Below are 16,409 nucleotides of genomic sequence, written 5' to 3' on the forward strand. Positions count from 1 at the left end.
TCTGTTGGCATGGCTCTACAAAACCAACTCTCAACCTGTTTGGGCACAACACCTCCCACCAGCCCAGGCTGCCCCCAGCCCCATCCAGCCTGGCCTTGGGCACTGCCAGGGATAGGGCAGCCACAATTTCCCTGGGCAACCTTTTCCAGTGCCTCACTACCCTCGAAGTAAAGAATTCATTCTTTATATCTAATCCAAATCTCCCTTTTTTAAGTTTAAAGCCATTACTCCTTGTCCTATCCCTACACCCCCTGACAAGGAGTCTCTCCCTAGCTTTTCTACAGCCCCCTTTAGGTACAGGAAAACTGTTGTAAGGTCTCCTCAGAGCCTTCTCAACACCATGACGATGCTGTGTGATTTTCCATCCAGTCCTATGAGTCGAGCATGCCACCCAAAACCATCCTGTCAAACAGGGGGGGGATACCTCAGGTAATACCTTCTAGATGCATCAATTCACCACAAAATTCACCCAGCCCTCTTCACTTACAGCACTTCAGGTGAGAAATATGAAGTTATGCCTGCACGGTGCACAAATAGCCGGTCTTTTTAAGTTTTTATTGCAGCGTGTGGTCAGATATACATCAGTGTGTCACCGACTGGTCGTGCTGTACAAATCTCATGGTGATGGGTGATGCTACACTACTGGAGCAGCACACGGAGGCAGCAAATTCACACAAATCCACACACCCCAAGGCATTTTCTCTCACACGTACACCCAATTTTCACACCTCGCACACCCACCCAGCCACCCACCCATTTTCACACCTCGCCCACGCCCACAGACATTTTCACACCTCCTGCGTGCGTGCACACACACACACACAGAAACACAAGAAGTGATGTAACTTCCCAAGACTCATTTTGGAGAAATAGTGAGCAGATAATTCTTTATTAACAGCTCTGGGTATGTGGGGGATAACTCCACTGAACATGTACACATAAGTAAGACAATGAGTACTTATTTATGGTACAGTGATACATGTAATGTATCATTAGTTAGTTATTATTATTATTATTAAATTAATTCATGTAATTTCCAATAAAGGGCAGGATTTATGTTAATTATTTCGTACAATTAATTATATTATCCTGCCTACTTTCGCATGCACAGTACCCTCTGGTGGTCACCCTTGGGGGGCTTTCTGATGCAGGTTTGTAATCTTCTACACCTTGTACTTTCTCCTTTCCATTTTTTTTTGTGTATTCTGTCATTTTTTACCACTTCATCAGTTTTGCTTTTTTACAAATTCTGCTCATTTAACCCTTCAAAGAGCTTCTGAAAATTTGAGGTGATTTGCCCTGAGAATATGATTGTGAGCATATCTGTTGCTACTGATGAACCTGTATTGATCTAAGCATTATAATATGCAATAAAAGATCATCTCAAAAAAATAAATAGAAAAAAAAAAAAAAAGTGTTGTTAGTCACTGGAACAGGCTGCCCAGGGAAGTGGTGGAGTCACCATCCCTGGAAGTCTTTAGAAGACGTTTAGATGTAGAGCTTAGGGATATGGTTTAGTGGGGACTGTTAGTGTTAGGTCAGAGGTTGGACTCGATGATCTTGAGGTCTCTTCCAACCTAGAAATTCTGTGATTCTGTGATTCAAGTTCTACTTTGTGCACCGCGTTTCCTTCTTCAGCCTCGATTTTGTGACTAAAGCTGAGTCTTATTGCGTGATGCCATTACAATTTAGCAATTCCAGCTTTCTACGTTGCATAATTTGTGTTTTACACTCTATTTTTCACACTTTTCACGCCTCGCACCTCAGAGGCGCCAACATGGCCGCCCCCCTCACGCGCCCCCCCTCCCGCCCGCGTAACGGCGCGGCGGGGCCGTCGCCATGGCAACGCGCCGCTGACGTCATCGCTGCGCGCGCGGCGCCTTAACGCATGCGCAGAGGAGGCGGTTGTGGCGGTGCGGGCTGGGAGCGGGGCTGGGGGGGGGCACTGCTTTTTGGGGCGATTCCCGCTTTTTTGAGGATTTCTGCTCTTTGGGGATTTATGCTTTTAGGAGAGGTCTGTTTTCTTTAGAGGGGTCTGGGTTTCTTTTGGGGGTGGTGGTGTCGGTTTTTTTGGGACGGGGTGTCTGCTTTTTGGGGGGATTTCTGCGTTTTTTGGAGAATTTTTGCTTTTTTTGGGGGGGATTTTCTGCTTTTTGGGGGGATTTCTGATTTTTTTGAGGGGTTCTGCTCTTTTGGGTGAGGTCTCCTTTTTGGGGGATCTGCTCTGTTTTTTGGGGATTGCTTTTTTTGGGTCGGTCTACTTTTTTATGGGCTCTGCTTTTTTGGGGGGGATTTCTCCTTTTTTGGGGAGATTTCTCCTTTTTTTGAGGAGGATTTCTCCTTTTGGGTGGGGTCTCCTTTTTGGGGGCTCTGCTATTTTTTAGGGGGTTGCTTTTTTGGGGGAGGTCTGCTTTTTGAGGTGGGGGGGTCTGCTTTTTTTTGGGGGGGATTTTCAGCTTTTTTTGGGGGAGGCCTGCTATTTTTGAACAGGGTTCTGCTCTTTTAGGGAGGCCCTACTTTTTGGGGGAGGGATTCTGCTAATTTGGGGGGTCTGCTTTTTGGGGGGGCTTCTTTTTTTGTGGAACTTCTGATTTCTGAGAGGGGTTTGGCTTTGGGGGGGGTCTTCTTTTGGGGGAGGGTCTGTTTGGGGGGGTATTTTTGGGGGGGGATTCTGCTTTTTTGGGGGTGTCTCCTTTTTGGGGGAGCTGGGGGAGGGTGTAGGTCAGGGGGAGATGCTGGGAAGTGAAAAGGAAAATAACGTTTTAGGGCTGCTGCTGTTTTCAGGGCAGGGAGAGAAGCCTCAGGGCTCAAACCACAGAAAAAAAACTTCCCCAAACTATCCCAGGCAACTTGGATAATTTCATTATATTTATATATATTATATTTTTTATTATATATTTATTTTTTTATTATATATTCCGTGTTCTTGTATAATTCTTCCAGCAGTCGTGGTCCTGCGTCGCCTCTGAGCCCTACCAGTAAGCAGCAGGAACGTGATTTTTGGCAGGAAGCACCATTCAGTTGAAATATTTGTCCCCAAACCCAAATCATTCGTGTTCCTGTTTAATGAAGAATGGCCATAAAACATAAAAAATACAGAAAATACAGAATTTGTGCTCTTTTTTGTATTCATTATATGACTCAAGGTCTAAAGGTGAAGCCAAGTGACATAGTTTGTCTCGGGTTACTCATTTTTCTTTAATTCTATCCTGACTAAAGATCTGACTGTATAAAAACTGACAAATTCTGTCATTTCTCTGTGTTTTCCAGATAATGACGGCAGAACAGAGTCCAGCAGCTTCCCTCATTGACAGGACCATCAAGATGAGGAAGGAAACTGAGGCCCGGAAAGTGGTTTTGGCCTGGGGACTCCTTAACGTGTCTGTTGCAGGAATGATATACACTGAGATGTGTGTTGAGTGGTATATCTGCTACAAAGCACCAAAGCATCCTGCTTTGTCCTTCCCTAAATATTTCCTCGGACCCGATTGCTGCTAAAAAGTAACTTAATTGGTTTTCTTTTCAGGACTGGAAAACTCATAAGCTCCTATTACAACATCACCTACTGGCCACTCTGGTATATTGGTGAGTTGCTGCAGCATTTAAATTAATTTTCAGGGTTCTCTTTTTTCTCTTTTCGTCTTTTTTCTCTTTTCGTCTTTTTTCTCTTTTCGTCTTTTTTCTCTTTTCGTCTTTTTTCTCTTTTCGTCTTTTTTCTCTTTTCGTCTTTTTTCTCTTTTCGTCTTTTTTCTCTTTTCGTCTTTTTTCTCTTTTCGTCTTTTTTCTCTTTTCGTCTTTTTTCTCTTTTCGTCTTTTTTCTCTTTTCGTCTTTTTTCTCTTTTCGTCTTTTTTCTCTTTTCGTCTTTTTTCTCTTTTCGTCTTTTTTCTCTTTTCGTCTTTTTTCTCTTTTCGTCTTTTTTCTCTTTTCGTCTTTTTTCTCTTTTCGTCTTTTTTCTCTTTTCGTCTTTTTTCTCTTTTCGTCTTTTTTCTCTTTTCGTCTTTTTTCTCTTTTCGTCTTTTTTCTCTTTTCGTCTTTTTTCTCTTTTCGTCTTTTTTCTCTTTTCGTCTTTTTTCTCTTTTCGTCTTTTTTCTCTTTTCGTCTTTTTTCTCTTTTCGTCTTTTTTCTCTTTTCGTCTTTTTTCTCTTTTCGTCTTTTTTCTCTTTTCGTCTTTTTTCTCTTTTCGTCTTTTTTCTCTTTTCGTCTTTTTTCTCTTTTCGTCTTTTTTCTCTTTTCGTCTTTTTTCTCTTTTCGTCTTTTTTCTCTTTTCGTCTTTTTTCTCTTTTCGTCTTTTTTCTTTTCTCTACTGTCAGTTTTCTTGACAGATCCGTTATTTTTAAACTCACTTTTTTTTTCTTTCTCTTCTTTCCTCTCTCTCTCTTCTTTTCTTTCTCTTTTCTTTGAACTCAAACGTTTTTCTTCCATGAAACTTTTGGCATTCTGTCATTTTTTTAGTGACAAGTAAAGAGTGGTAACAGTTTTCTTAGTTACATCTTGAAACGGGACAAAAAGCTCATTTGTTCCCTTAAGTCTGATTAACATGTCTAATGTTAAAGGCCTTGGATAACCCTGCAGATTTTACTGCTGTGTTACCTTGTGGGTATACGTGGTGTTTCCCAATAATTTTTAAAAAAAAAAGTTTTTAATTTATTAAAATTTTTATTAAAAAAAATATTTAAAAAGTTTTTTTTAAAAAAAAGTTAAAGTTTGTTTCAAGTGAGTAGAATCTAAGCTAGATGTATCAAATACAACCAGAGGATGAAAAAGAGCAAGAGGGAGAGAAAAATCACGAGATGAGTGACAGGTGATTTGTCAGAAGATATTTGAGAAAGCGTCAAACTATTGCAGTAGTTTATGTCCTTTGGGGAAATAATCTTCCATTTAAAAAAATCTTTAGCAATATAAATTAACGTCAATATAGGAAGAGAAATTTGTATTTCTTGTGTAAGAAGGTGAAGAAATCTTACATCCTTGCCCAAGCTGGTACTTACCTGAAGCACTGATAATGACATGTTTTTAACGAGCATATTTCTATTTTTTCCAGGGCATATACTTGTATAATTCCCTGTGCACAAACTACCCAGTATCATAAAAGCTTCTGTGTTTTTTTACTTTTTTATTATTTTTTTTTATTTTCTAGAACTTGCGCTCGCCTCTCTGTTCAGCCTGAACGCCTTATTTGATTTCTGGAGGTACTTCAAGTACACGGTGGCACCAACGAGCTTGGTGATGAGCCCCGGACAGCAGACCCTGCTGGGGTTGCAGAATGCAGGTGGGTGTGATCAGTGTCTCTGGCTGACCTTTTTTTAGTGCCAAATTCTGTAGTGAAGGGTTCTGATCTACCCCATCTGACACGAGCAGGAAGCTGAATTATCTGCAGCTTATTCAAACTCAGAAGATCAGGTGGTAACTTGAGTGTTTGTGAGAACCGGAGGGGAAAAACAGGTAATAAAGGGCAGGATAGCGGGCTGCTGAAGGACTGCAAAAAAAAAATCAAGTATTTTGAGGCTGGACAAGGAATTTGTAACCTGTACATGGGCCTGGGAGCAAGACAGAGAGTGCAGGTTTATATTTAATGTCAATATCCTAGTAATATGACATGAACCAGAGTAGAGGGACAGGGGTGTTGGCGTGAAGTCTGAAAATGACAGCCTAGAGAGCAGTCAGTCGGAAAGCTGGTGAACATCACAGCAAGTTTCTAGCATCTTTATAAAATTGCCTTACAATAGCATTGTGTGTGTGCTTTTACAGGGAGGAGGAAAGTTTGGGGCTGCTGCGTTCACACCGGTAATCCTGTTTTTCCTTTTGCAGTGGTACAGACAACTCCACCCCGCGAGCTGGCGGCAAAGAAAGTCCCTTCTTCAACGCCTTCTCCTCCGATCCAGGGGCAGAGCGTGCTGAGTTACAGCCCGTCCCGCTCCCCAAGTGCCAGCCCGAAGTTTGCTACGGGTTGTATGGCAGGGTACAGCCCTCAGCTGCAGGCTCTGTCCAACAACAGCGCTTCCTACAGCAGTAACATCACCTATTCGCCAAGCAGCAGCTACAGCAAGGTAAGGAGCAAGGCAAAGGCTGGATTTGCTCATCGTGTCCTCGTGTTGTGCCGTGGGAGGTGAAGAGCAGGTAGCAGAGTTGTGCATACGTGTGTTTGCTCCGTTTGTAAAGGGGATGTAAAATTGTCGTATCAGGATTCGTGTCCTCTTTGCCCGGTTTCACTTTATTTTAGAGTAGCTGGTTTGTTTCAGGACAAAGCAAAAATAAGAAACTGAAATGTAAATACAAAGCAGCTAAAAAAAAAAAACAAAACTGGACAAAATCAGCTAAAAAAAAAAAAAAACACAACACAACTAACCAAGAATCTTTAATATTAATGTAGTTTGCGAATCAAAGTGGAATTCTGTCTTACAGACACAACTGTCTGCTTTTCTTTGCCAAAGGTTTCCAGCTTCAGCCCATCTCCTAGTGGCTCGCCGTACCCTGCGAGTATTGGACCGATGGAAAGCGGAGGGCTGAGGTCTCGGTACCGCTCCTCGCCCATTCTGTATAATTCTCCTACTGGCAAAGAAGACTACATGACAGACCTCAAGTCGCTGGACACCTTCCTTCGAAGTGAAGAAGAGAAACAGCACCGAGTTCAACTGGGTAAAGAAACAGAATTATTTGATCTGGAAAGCTTGGCGGTGAGAAGGTGTCACTGGGATGCAAGAGGTGCTTTTGCAGATAAATTTGCAAAGCTTTCCAGCAGAAAGCTCTAAAAATTAAACCCAACATGTGTGGTATCACCTGTGAACCCGGTAAAGGTTGAAAAGTTTAGTCTTCTACTGAATAATTAAGACGTGAGGTAGAATGCCTTAATTTCTACACATCCCTATGGTTTAGGAGCTTCAGAAAGTTTCCTCCAAACTCCTTTTATCGCGTTGTATAGGATCTAAAATCCTTTGTACGGGATAAGGGCTGCTGAGCTGAGGAGCGGGCTTCGTTGAAGTGTGTGCTGATGGATTGTGTCCGAGCGTGTTGGCTGTGTGTGGACCATGATAAAATGCTTTAATCCCCTTGATGAGAGGTATATCGTGGGGAGAAGGCGTTCTAGATAAAGAGTGAATCACCTGCAGGCGGTTCTTGTCCTGGATAGGGACAAAGCTTATCATGATAAAGAATTAAATCAGTGTTTAGGCAAACTGGCTTCAGTGTGTGTGTGTGTGTGTTAAGGATAATTCAAGTCTGTCTCTAATCAAAGCCTTGCTGCGCTGACCTAGTGCCTGTGCTGTTGCTTCCAGAGTTACTTGGCCATAATTGTACGTGCATGGTTCGTTTCAGGAAGTTCAGATTCCAGCTCTCCTTCCAGCAGCCCAACTTTTTGGAACTACAGCCGCTCCATGGGAGACTACGCGCAGATTCTGAGGAAGTTCCAGTATCAGCTGGCCTGCAGGTCCCAGGCTCCATCAGCACACAAAGATGAGGCTGATCTGAGCTCGAAACAGGCTGCAGAAGAGGTAAATTCAGCAGCGAGGTAGCCAAGAGAAAGAAGTGGGTCTAAAATAAACAGCTCCATCCAGCAGTTTGGATTTGAGCTGTGTCAGAAATGTTGGAGAGGGAGAAATCCTGTAGCACTTAACCCAGTGTCATACAACTTGTAAGTTCCACGTCACCATAAAGGGACATTTCAAATTCCGAGTGGTCATTGAAAAATGATTTCTCCCTTGGAAAGCAAGGAGTGCTCTGGATAAAATGTATTTGTCACATAAAAATTGACTGGAAGTCTGTATATTTGTGTGCCTTCTGTATATGTGAAGGATAAAAAACCATTCTCCTTCACACTAGGGTCTCAAAGAAGTCTGATTTGAAGAAATAATACTTGTCTTCAATTAAATTTGATCATTTTTTAATTTTTTTACGTAAACCTAATTAGGCTTCCTAATTCAAATGCCTTTCATATCTATCTTACAGTTTAGACCAATGTTATCTTCGCAGAACTGAGAGCTTAAAAATGATTTTGGACTCCTGCAAGGCTTTTGTTCCACGAATAAAGAGCAGGAGTGTGGTATTGAAGCTGCTGTAGAAGTCATGATGCAGCCAGCAGTCATATACAAATTTGGGAACATGTGATTTGAATCATGTGGTGTAGTTAGTATCAGAAATTATTTTAGTCCCTAGAAACTCCTTCGATTTTACCATATAATAATGCTTTTTCAATAGGTTTGGGCCCGGGTGACAATGAATCGACAGCTGCTGGATCACATGGATTCCTGGACCGCTAAGTTCAGAAACGTAAGTCCTGTCCCTGAGGACTGTGAGGCTTTTAGAAACAAGCAGAGAGGAGTGGAAAAGTGCCTCCACCTCCCCTGTGTGCCTAGGGCGGCAGGAGGAATCCCACCCTCTATTTGGGGGCTGGGCTGGGCTTGTGCAAGGAGATAAAGACAGCGTGGTTGTAAGAGGGGAGTACTGAGCTGTGTTTGCGACCTGCCCCAGGTGCTTTGTGTCCTGAAAATCATGCAGTTGTAAAGTTCAGCCTCCTTTGAATGATGAGCAAAAGCATCTTAGATAGGACAAGGTTTGTTTTTCCTTTCAGTAACTCAGAGGGCTGAGTTAATGTTTCTGCAGCGCTTCAAACGTGTTCTTCTGGGCTCAAAGCATGGAAAATTCCAACCCAAAAGTTGACTTTTTCTGACAATCCCGAGCAATGTAATAAAAATAAAAGCTCAAAATCTTGATCTTATCACTAGGACCTGCTATAGCAGAGATTTAATTGCACACGATGGCCATGTAATTAGTAAATTGAACCTTGAATCCTCCTATAGTCATTAATATCTATCAAATATGTGGTTTTGCTTGTTTAAAAAAAAAAATAGTAGCGAGATGGGTGGAAAATAGACTTGTGTGAGATCCTTACTAGATTCCTGAGCATCTTTTCACAAAAGCAGGGCCAGTTTGCTTCACTTCCCAAATCCCATCACGTACAAACACCACGTGGGGTGCTTATCAGCTCCTTGTTTTCCTGAAACCGACCTGGGAGGGAGCTGACCCATCTCAGTACAAATTATCTTTATGGATGAAGGGCTGCGCTCCGTAATACCCCTTCCCTCATTGTTCAGAAAAGCTTTATCTAGGACTTGTTAGAGATTTGTTTTCCTAACTCCTTTGCACTGATTTTTCTGGCCTTTCAGAAGGCCTTGAAGCCAGTCCTTGAAGTTCAGCATAAGTTGGCATTCTGATTTACTTGCTCTGCTCCTTCGTTGGCTTCAGTGTTCCTGTTGGTAACCATTTTTGTGATTGTAACAAGGACTAGGGGGTAAGCTGAGGGTGTTTTTTTACGTATTCTTGTTTTTGAGCTTTTGACTTTTCATTTTTCTTTCCTAGTGGATCAATGAAACAATTCTCGTGCCGCTTGTCCAAGAGATCGAGTCTGTGAGCACTCAGCTGAGAAGAATGGGGTGTCCGGAGCTGCAGATCGGAGGTAGGACGCAGCAGGAGCTTTGGGGTTCCTGGAGGGGATGCTCCTTAGCTGGGACATCAAATGGGAGCCATTTAAATTCAGTCTGCTGGAGGTTATTGTTCCATTTCAATTGTGTGTTGGTGTGGGCTTTGCTTCACATCATTAATTTCATCAAGCTGGAAAGGTTCTTCATAGGACTTCATAGTACTGATGAAGGCTTGGTGATTTTTGTCTCATATAAAATTCATAAACCTCTTTTTTTTCCCCCTAAACTTACACCTCAGGAATTACAGGATCGAATTATCATCCATTATTGTGCATTAAACTGTCAGAAAACATTTCGAGGATAGACGTGCTGTAAACTCTGTTTCCAGCACTACGTGCTTTTGCAAACTCTTCCTTAAAATGAGCTGCTTTCTGAAAGAACTGCTTGGGTAAAAATCTGATAAGCTAGAGCTCTTTTTCATTTGATTCTGAACATTTCAATTCTGAACAATTCCGAATTCCACTACTTCAGTGCCCTTGAATGGAGTGTTTAGGGTGCTGTGTCACACCTTAAGCATTTCTAGGGCTTAACAGTGGGCCAGAAAGGAGAACTCTGTGTCGAGGCCTGCAAGGGGGGCTGCTGATGTGTGCTGGCTCTTTTTGTGTTGCAGAAGCCAGCATCAGCAGCCTGAAGCAGGCAGCGCTCGTCAAAGCTCCGCTCATTCCAACCCTGAACGCTATCGTGCAGTACCTGGATCTCACACCCAACCAGGAATACCTGGTGGAAAGGATCAAAGGTGCGTGGTGTCGCCGTGCTAACGGTAAAAAAACTTCAGTTACTGCAGCCAGGAGCTGCTGGTGTGGGATGCTGATGGCTGAACATCTCAACCGAAGCGCCGCGGGGATGAGAGCTGCTTTGAAGTGGGAGAGACGTCTTCACAACCTTCTATTTTTATAGCAATATCACGATGCAGGACTTGGATGTAGCTGTTTGTAATGTTTTTAAAAGCTTGGTCTTGTGTTCCTCCTGCGTACTGTGGTTCTGAAGTGCTGGATTTAATCCTTTCATTAATTACAAAAAATTGTAAATTTGCTCCCCCCACGTTTATATCTTTACAAACATTTCATTAGTTTTTTTTTTCCTATTTTATATGCTGTAAATATGCACAAAGTCCCTGAAACTAGCACAGAATACCGTTCTCATACACTTTCTACCCCCAGTAACTGAATAAATCCTGTTGCTTTCAGAGCTTTCTCAGGGCGGATGCATGAGCTCCTTCCGATGGAACAGGGGAGGGGATTTCAAAGGCCGTAAGTGGGACACTGACCTGCCCACCGACTCTGCTGTAAGTTTTTGAAGACTTAAAAACTGCTTAAAGTGGCTTGCTGTCAGCATCGGTTTTGGAGGTGGTGGCCAGTAAGTTTTTTGAGGAACTTGGTAAAAATCCTGTTTGCCTCACTGCACAGATAATCCCATTGTAGTCAGTGAGATTACATGGGGAATGATACAAACGGGATTAGATGTCATGTTTGTTACAAAAATGCAATCGAGTATCTTAGTCTTAGGCCAGCCTCTTACTTAAACTCGTCTGAAAGAGCCTGAGATAAGTCTGGGGAGCAGCGTGAGGGTTGGGGTCTTGCTGGGGCAGTTCTCTTCTATACATGAAAACAAAAAGCAAACTTTGTGCCTTAACTAAATCTAGTGATTTCTAATGCAAGGGGAAGCTTTCGCCTTGTTCTCACTTTATTTACTGCAATGGACAGGGAAAAATTGAGATTGGGTGGCACATCTGCTCTTTGATTCGGTGTTTTTGGAGAAATTTGAAGATGCTGCATATTTTACTTGAGACTCGTAGCGCTGCTTATCCCATTAATCTGGAAGCACCACCTCAGTGTAAACAATGACTTGAAATTAACTTAAATTAATTCATAAATTAAATAAAATTATTATAAATTTATTAATTAATCAACTTCAATTAATAAAAAGAAAAACCACAGAACAATCCAGGAAGTAGGCCTTGCAGTGTGAGTCTTCAGTTAAACTCTGTATTTGAAAGTAGAGTTAGTGATTTTCTTTTTCCCCCACCGTGTATGGATATTCAGTTACTTGAGACAATATAAAATGGGAAATCTGAGTGTCAGAGCTTTACAGCTTGCTGACAAAGATACGAAATTCAGCTCCTGGAAGCCAAACTTGGACAAAATCAGCCCTGAAATAGAATTTACTTTTCTAATTGTGAAGATGATTAAATATTTGATTGTGACTGGCTGCAGAGCAACTCTTAAGAGCAAGCTGAACAGCTTGGAAGTGTTTAAAGATCCCAGGACAGAGTATCACACCCTCAAATTCAATCTTTTCTCAAAACCAGGTAGGATAGGTAGTGTTGGATGGTACAATAAACTTCTAAAAAAGATCATTCTACAAGTAACACAGAAAGTATCAGATTATAGAGCAATTTGGTCACATTGCCCATGTAAAACGTTGAGAATTGGGTTAAAACATGCAGAACGTGCAGCGTTCTCACTGTAGGGAACTAAGATACTCTTCCTAGGACTTTATTCCAAAATCTCAGCATAGTTAGTAAGGCTCGTGGGCATCTTGGGTTTCTTCAATTATTTTTGTTTTGCCTGCTTTGAGGAAAAAGGCGAAATTTGCTGGATAAGGGGTAGTGTTTGCAAACCTGGAGCTTAATTGCATCTGCCCTTCTAAGCCAAAGCCTTGCATCTAGGAGAAAACCCATCTCTGAAGCAGATGGCTTGCAGTTTGCGTCCCAAATATATTAATAAGATCCGTGACTTTGCCAAATTCTGCGAGACACCAGGATAAAGTTACATGTGTGTGAGCTGAGCTCCTGACATCCAGCATCAGTTCATCACCTCGTGCCTGACACTGTCTCATTTATTAGAAAAAAAATGAGTTTGTCTTCCCCTCAGCAGCAGGCCTGGACCACTGGAATGGTGCTAAAATGATCCTAAACAGCGGGGTTAAGTCAGTGTTGCAACCAGAGACTATCAAGTGCCCGAGATAAGGGAAAGAAAGGCGAGGTATGGTAGCACTTTGTTTCTTTCAGGACACTAAGTGCAATCTGTTTGTGTTTACCCAGATCATTATGCACGTGTTCTGCACTTACCTTGACTCCAGGCTGCCCCCGCACCCCAAATATCCCGATGGCAAAACCTTCACTTCCCAGCACTTCATTCAGACTCCAGATAAACCAGGTACTGGCATTCGCAGAGCGCTCCCTAAACTTGCTGCTCGGACCATGACAGCACCCTTGAAATCCCCGTTTTCTCTTAATTTTTTCATTCACAGACACTTCAAATGAAAACGTGTTTTGCATCTACCAAAGCAGCATCAACCCGCCCCACTACGAGCTGATCTACCAGCGCCACGTCTACAACCTGCCCAAGGTACGGTGCTCGTGGTGTTCTGCTGTCAGAAAAGGATCAGCAGATGGGCTTTTTTCCTTTGATTTGAGATGTTTTTAGGAACTAGCCACACACTGACTGTTTGCATTTTCAGTGCAGAAAGCAAACGTTAACTTGGTCCTAGACTGCTACCTAGTACTAAGTCTGTTACTAAATAATACCTGTAATAGCGATTTTAAGGTTTATAAGTAACTAGGCAGTAGGTTTTTGTTGTTTTCTATTTTATTTTTTTTATTTTAGAGTAAATCATCAGGAAAAAAAAAAAGCCATGTAATCTGTGAAGTGCCTCGTCATCGCAGCCTGGTGCTTGTCTGTAGGAATTCTGGGGAAAGCTTTCAGTTTCAAAATGAAAACAGTGAAATTCTCCTGCAAATTTTGATTTTATATTGAGCCCTGGCTGCAGCTGGATCTCTGCTTTATGTGTGTTTGGGGATAACACTCCAGCCAAAAACCAATTTATTTTTTTCTCTGAGATTTGCCTAGTGGAAAGAAGTAAAGTATTAAGGCCAAAAGCCCGACACCACACGCTGTGTTTTGCTTTCTCATCCCTTTTCTCTTTCTGTGGACCCAGGGCAGGAACAACATGTTCCACACCTTGCTGATGTTTCTGTACATCATCAAGACAAAAGAATCCGGGATGCTCGGGTGAGTACCCAGCGCTGTCCTCGTGCCAGGTGTCCTGTTTGAAGTGCCTTCGAACTGAAATTGCTACGATATTAATGATATTAAAATCATCTCACTCGAAATACCAGCTTTTAAATAAGATTAGGTATGGTTTATTTGTGTGAGAACCACGGGGGGGAAGGTTTTGTGCTTTTCTTGGTCTTGTGCTGCTGGAAAATGGAGTTGAATCCGTGCCAGGGAGCCGTGGCCTTGCCCAGCAGCCAGACTTCTGCTTTCTGGCCTGAGGCGCTCTGCTGTTTATAAACCAGGGACAAAAAAAAAAAAGTCGTGCCATAACCTCTTGTTTTTGGCACAGCAAGTCCTGTTTGAAACATACACTGAAAGCCAGGAGGGGAATAAAAGCAGCGTCCTGACTTGCCCTCTGTTCAGAGCTCTTTGTTCTGGAAGTGCTCTGCTCGCTGCGGGGCAGGGCGCAGCACCTGAGAGTGGGGTGAAAGGCAGAGCTGTGGAAGTGGCAGCTTTATTAAGCTTTTTTTTTTTTCCTGTAACGAATGTTTGGTTTAAACAGGCGCTTTTATTTACTTGCGTTTTGTTGTGATAACTTTGTTTCTGCAGGCGTGTAAATCTTGGCTTGTCGGGAGTCAACGTCCTGTGGATTTTTGGAGAATAACAACTTCTCTGGCGGGATTCCAGGCCAGAAGAGCGATGATCTGATCCTGGCTTCTCTGGCAAGACAAACCCAGCAGGATCGTTACGTTACTTGAACACAGAATTCTCTGAAACGAGATAATTTAAGCTCTGCTTTGTGGGCAGAGGGGAAGCGTTTGTAAATCTCCGCGGGTTTTGTCAACGTTTTCTTTAAAATGTCTTGCTGTTGAAATGCTCCTACATACGAATTCCAGGCAGGTTTTCCCTTTCCAGCCCTTCACCTGAGCGAGTCCATCTTGCAAGGCCCTTTGGTGTCCGTGTTGTGTGTACCATTCCCTGCCAGGTCCGTTTTCATTGATATTATTAAGGACGATAAGAAAAACATTAATTTTTATCCCCGACTGCTGCTATAATTGGGTGTTGTAACCCTGCCAGCTGTCTCCGTGTCGCAGATGTAAAGGAAAGAGAAAACCCTGCTGCTTTCAGTATGTAAGGTGTTTTTTAAAATACATTTTTATTTTTATAAGCAAAACAAGCATGCCAGGCACACGCGACTGTCTTATGAGCTGTGTGACACCGTGGGCATCTCGAGAACAACCGCGACATTTTCCTGCCTTGGCTTTTTAATTTTTTAATTTATTTTTTTTAACCTCTCATCAGCTTTTCTGCTAGTAACCTCCTCCTGGGGGCTATACAGCCTCTCGCACAGCTTCTACATCTCAGTGTGAGACCAGGCTGTATAAACCTGGCCCCGCTTTGGAATGGACCTTTTGGGGAAAAAAGCCTTGGTTTCAAAGAAGAGCACTTGGAATATTTGGAAAAAAAAATCTTTTTTTTTTTTACAAGGAAGGGGGAGAATCTGTTCGGGGCTGTGGCAAAGCAGCGTTTCAGAAGTGTACATAGTCTGTAATTTTTATAAACAGGGATAAAAATTCATTGCTGATGGTTTTTGTGGGCTTAAAGCAAGGATGTCACCTCGTTCTCCTCTCTGTCCCAGCAACCAACGGAGCCCGGTGTGCCTGTAAATGCCAAAAAAACCTTTGTACATGCAGGAGGGAGAATAATGGGCCTGTCACTGGAGCCAAGTGCTGTGTGTTTTGTTATGAAAATATATTTTTGTACCATATTTTTTGTGTCAAGCTTTGTTCTGCTTTTGTCATGCACACAGAAAGGGGAAGGGGAATTTGGGATGGTCACTTCTCCGCGGGCTGCTGATTTTTGGCATGAGCCAAAGGGGAGAGCTGCCTCTTCCTCGTGCCTCTGCCCCCCCCGGGGAGATGCGGATTTTTCCCGGTGCCTGCCCAAAAACTGGCTCGTTTGGTTCCTGGATTAATTGGGTTCACCTTATCAAACAGCTGTTGGGGTTTTTCCTGTGCTTCGGCATCGCTGATTGAATTAATTGGGATTTGCACAAACGATAGCGAGGAGGAACAGCCGAGCTCTCAGCGCTCCGTTACTCTCACATGCTAAAACCTCCTTCTGTGCAGATTTTTAATTTTTTTGACCAAAAAATGGATGTTTTGGAAGAAAAGCCTGCCCCCTGCTCAGCCAGGGGCTGTCCCTAATTCAACAAGGGACACCCCAGAAACCTCCCAACCTGTGCGCCCCTGGGTCCTGCGTGTTCCTGGGGTCCTGTGCACCCCCAATTCTCTAATTCAGTCCCCGTGCAGCCCTTAACCCTATGCACCCCAAAAAAACAAGCACTCTGGTCCCTGTGCACCCCAGTTCCCATGTACCCCATGCATCGTGCACCCCATTCCCTACATATCCCAAATGCCCGTGGATCCCAACTCCTGTGTACCCCAATACACCGTGCCCTCAGGTCTTTGTGCACCCCGGGACACCCCACAGCTCACATCTGCACCCCAATAATTCTTGCACCCCATTCCCATGCACCCCAGATCCCCATGTACCTGCATCCCCTGCACACCCCAATATATCACACCCCAACCCCATGCACCCTGCTTCCCGTGCAGCCCAGTACCCTGCAGCCCCCTGCACCCCACATCTGCCACATACCCCAATAAACCACGTGCCCCAACCCCATAAAAGCCCCATTCCAATACACCGTGCACCCCAATAATTACGCACCCCATTCCTGTGTACCCTTGTGTCCTGTGCACCCTGATCATTGCAGACCCCATTTCCATGCACCCCCATCCCCTATGCACCCCAATAAACCACGCTCTATATTTCCAAGCACCCTTGTGCCCTGTGCACCCCAAAACATCACGGACCCCATTCCCATGCACCCCTAACCCCTGTGCACCCCAGTAAACCACGCACCCCATTCCC

General features: G+C 43.3%; 1 protein-coding gene across 2 annotated transcripts; it reads left to right on the plus strand.

Annotated features, from left to right (window-relative positions):
* Nucleotides 1–1,899: 1,899 nt before the first annotated feature.
* TMEM209 (transmembrane protein 209) lies at nucleotides 1,900–15,239 on the plus strand. Of its 2 annotated transcripts, none has more exons than XM_068670171.1 (15): nucleotides 1,900–2,014; nucleotides 3,271–3,422; nucleotides 3,527–3,585; nucleotides 5,139–5,270; nucleotides 5,810–6,048; nucleotides 6,433–6,637; nucleotides 7,313–7,488; nucleotides 8,192–8,263; nucleotides 9,353–9,449; nucleotides 10,085–10,210; nucleotides 10,662–10,759; nucleotides 12,518–12,632; nucleotides 12,727–12,824; nucleotides 13,414–13,487; nucleotides 14,082–15,239. In XM_068670171.1, exons 1-15 carry the CDS (start codon nucleotides 2,000–2,002, stop codon nucleotides 14,134–14,136), a joined length of 1,713 nt encoding a protein of 570 aa, XP_068526272.1. In that variant the 5' UTR covers nucleotides 1,900–1,999; the 3' UTR covers nucleotides 14,137–15,239. The 2 variants fall into 2 exon arrangements, with proteins under 2 accessions (XP_068526272.1, XP_068526273.1); XM_068670172.1 differs by having other exon boundaries at nucleotides 3,271–3,410.
* Nucleotides 15,240–16,409: the final 1,170 nt, after the last annotated feature.

The sequence above is a fragment of the Anas acuta genome, chromosome 1, assembly GCF_963932015.1.
Source record: "Anas acuta chromosome 1, bAnaAcu1.1, whole genome shotgun sequence".
Taxonomy (NCBI): domain Eukaryota; kingdom Metazoa; phylum Chordata; class Aves; order Anseriformes; family Anatidae; genus Anas; species Anas acuta.

Bases quoted from the DNA above. Each gene is read 5' to 3' on its own strand.
- TMEM209 (XM_068670171.1), top strand. The intron at 8,264-9,352 runs GTAAGTCCTGTC...TTTCTTTCCTAG, and splicing joins GGACCGCTAAGTTCAGAAAC to TGGATCAATGAAACAATTCT. The intron at 9,450-10,084 runs GTAGGACGCAGC...TTTGTGTTGCAG, and splicing joins TCCGGAGCTGCAGATCGGAG to AAGCCAGCATCAGCAGCCTG.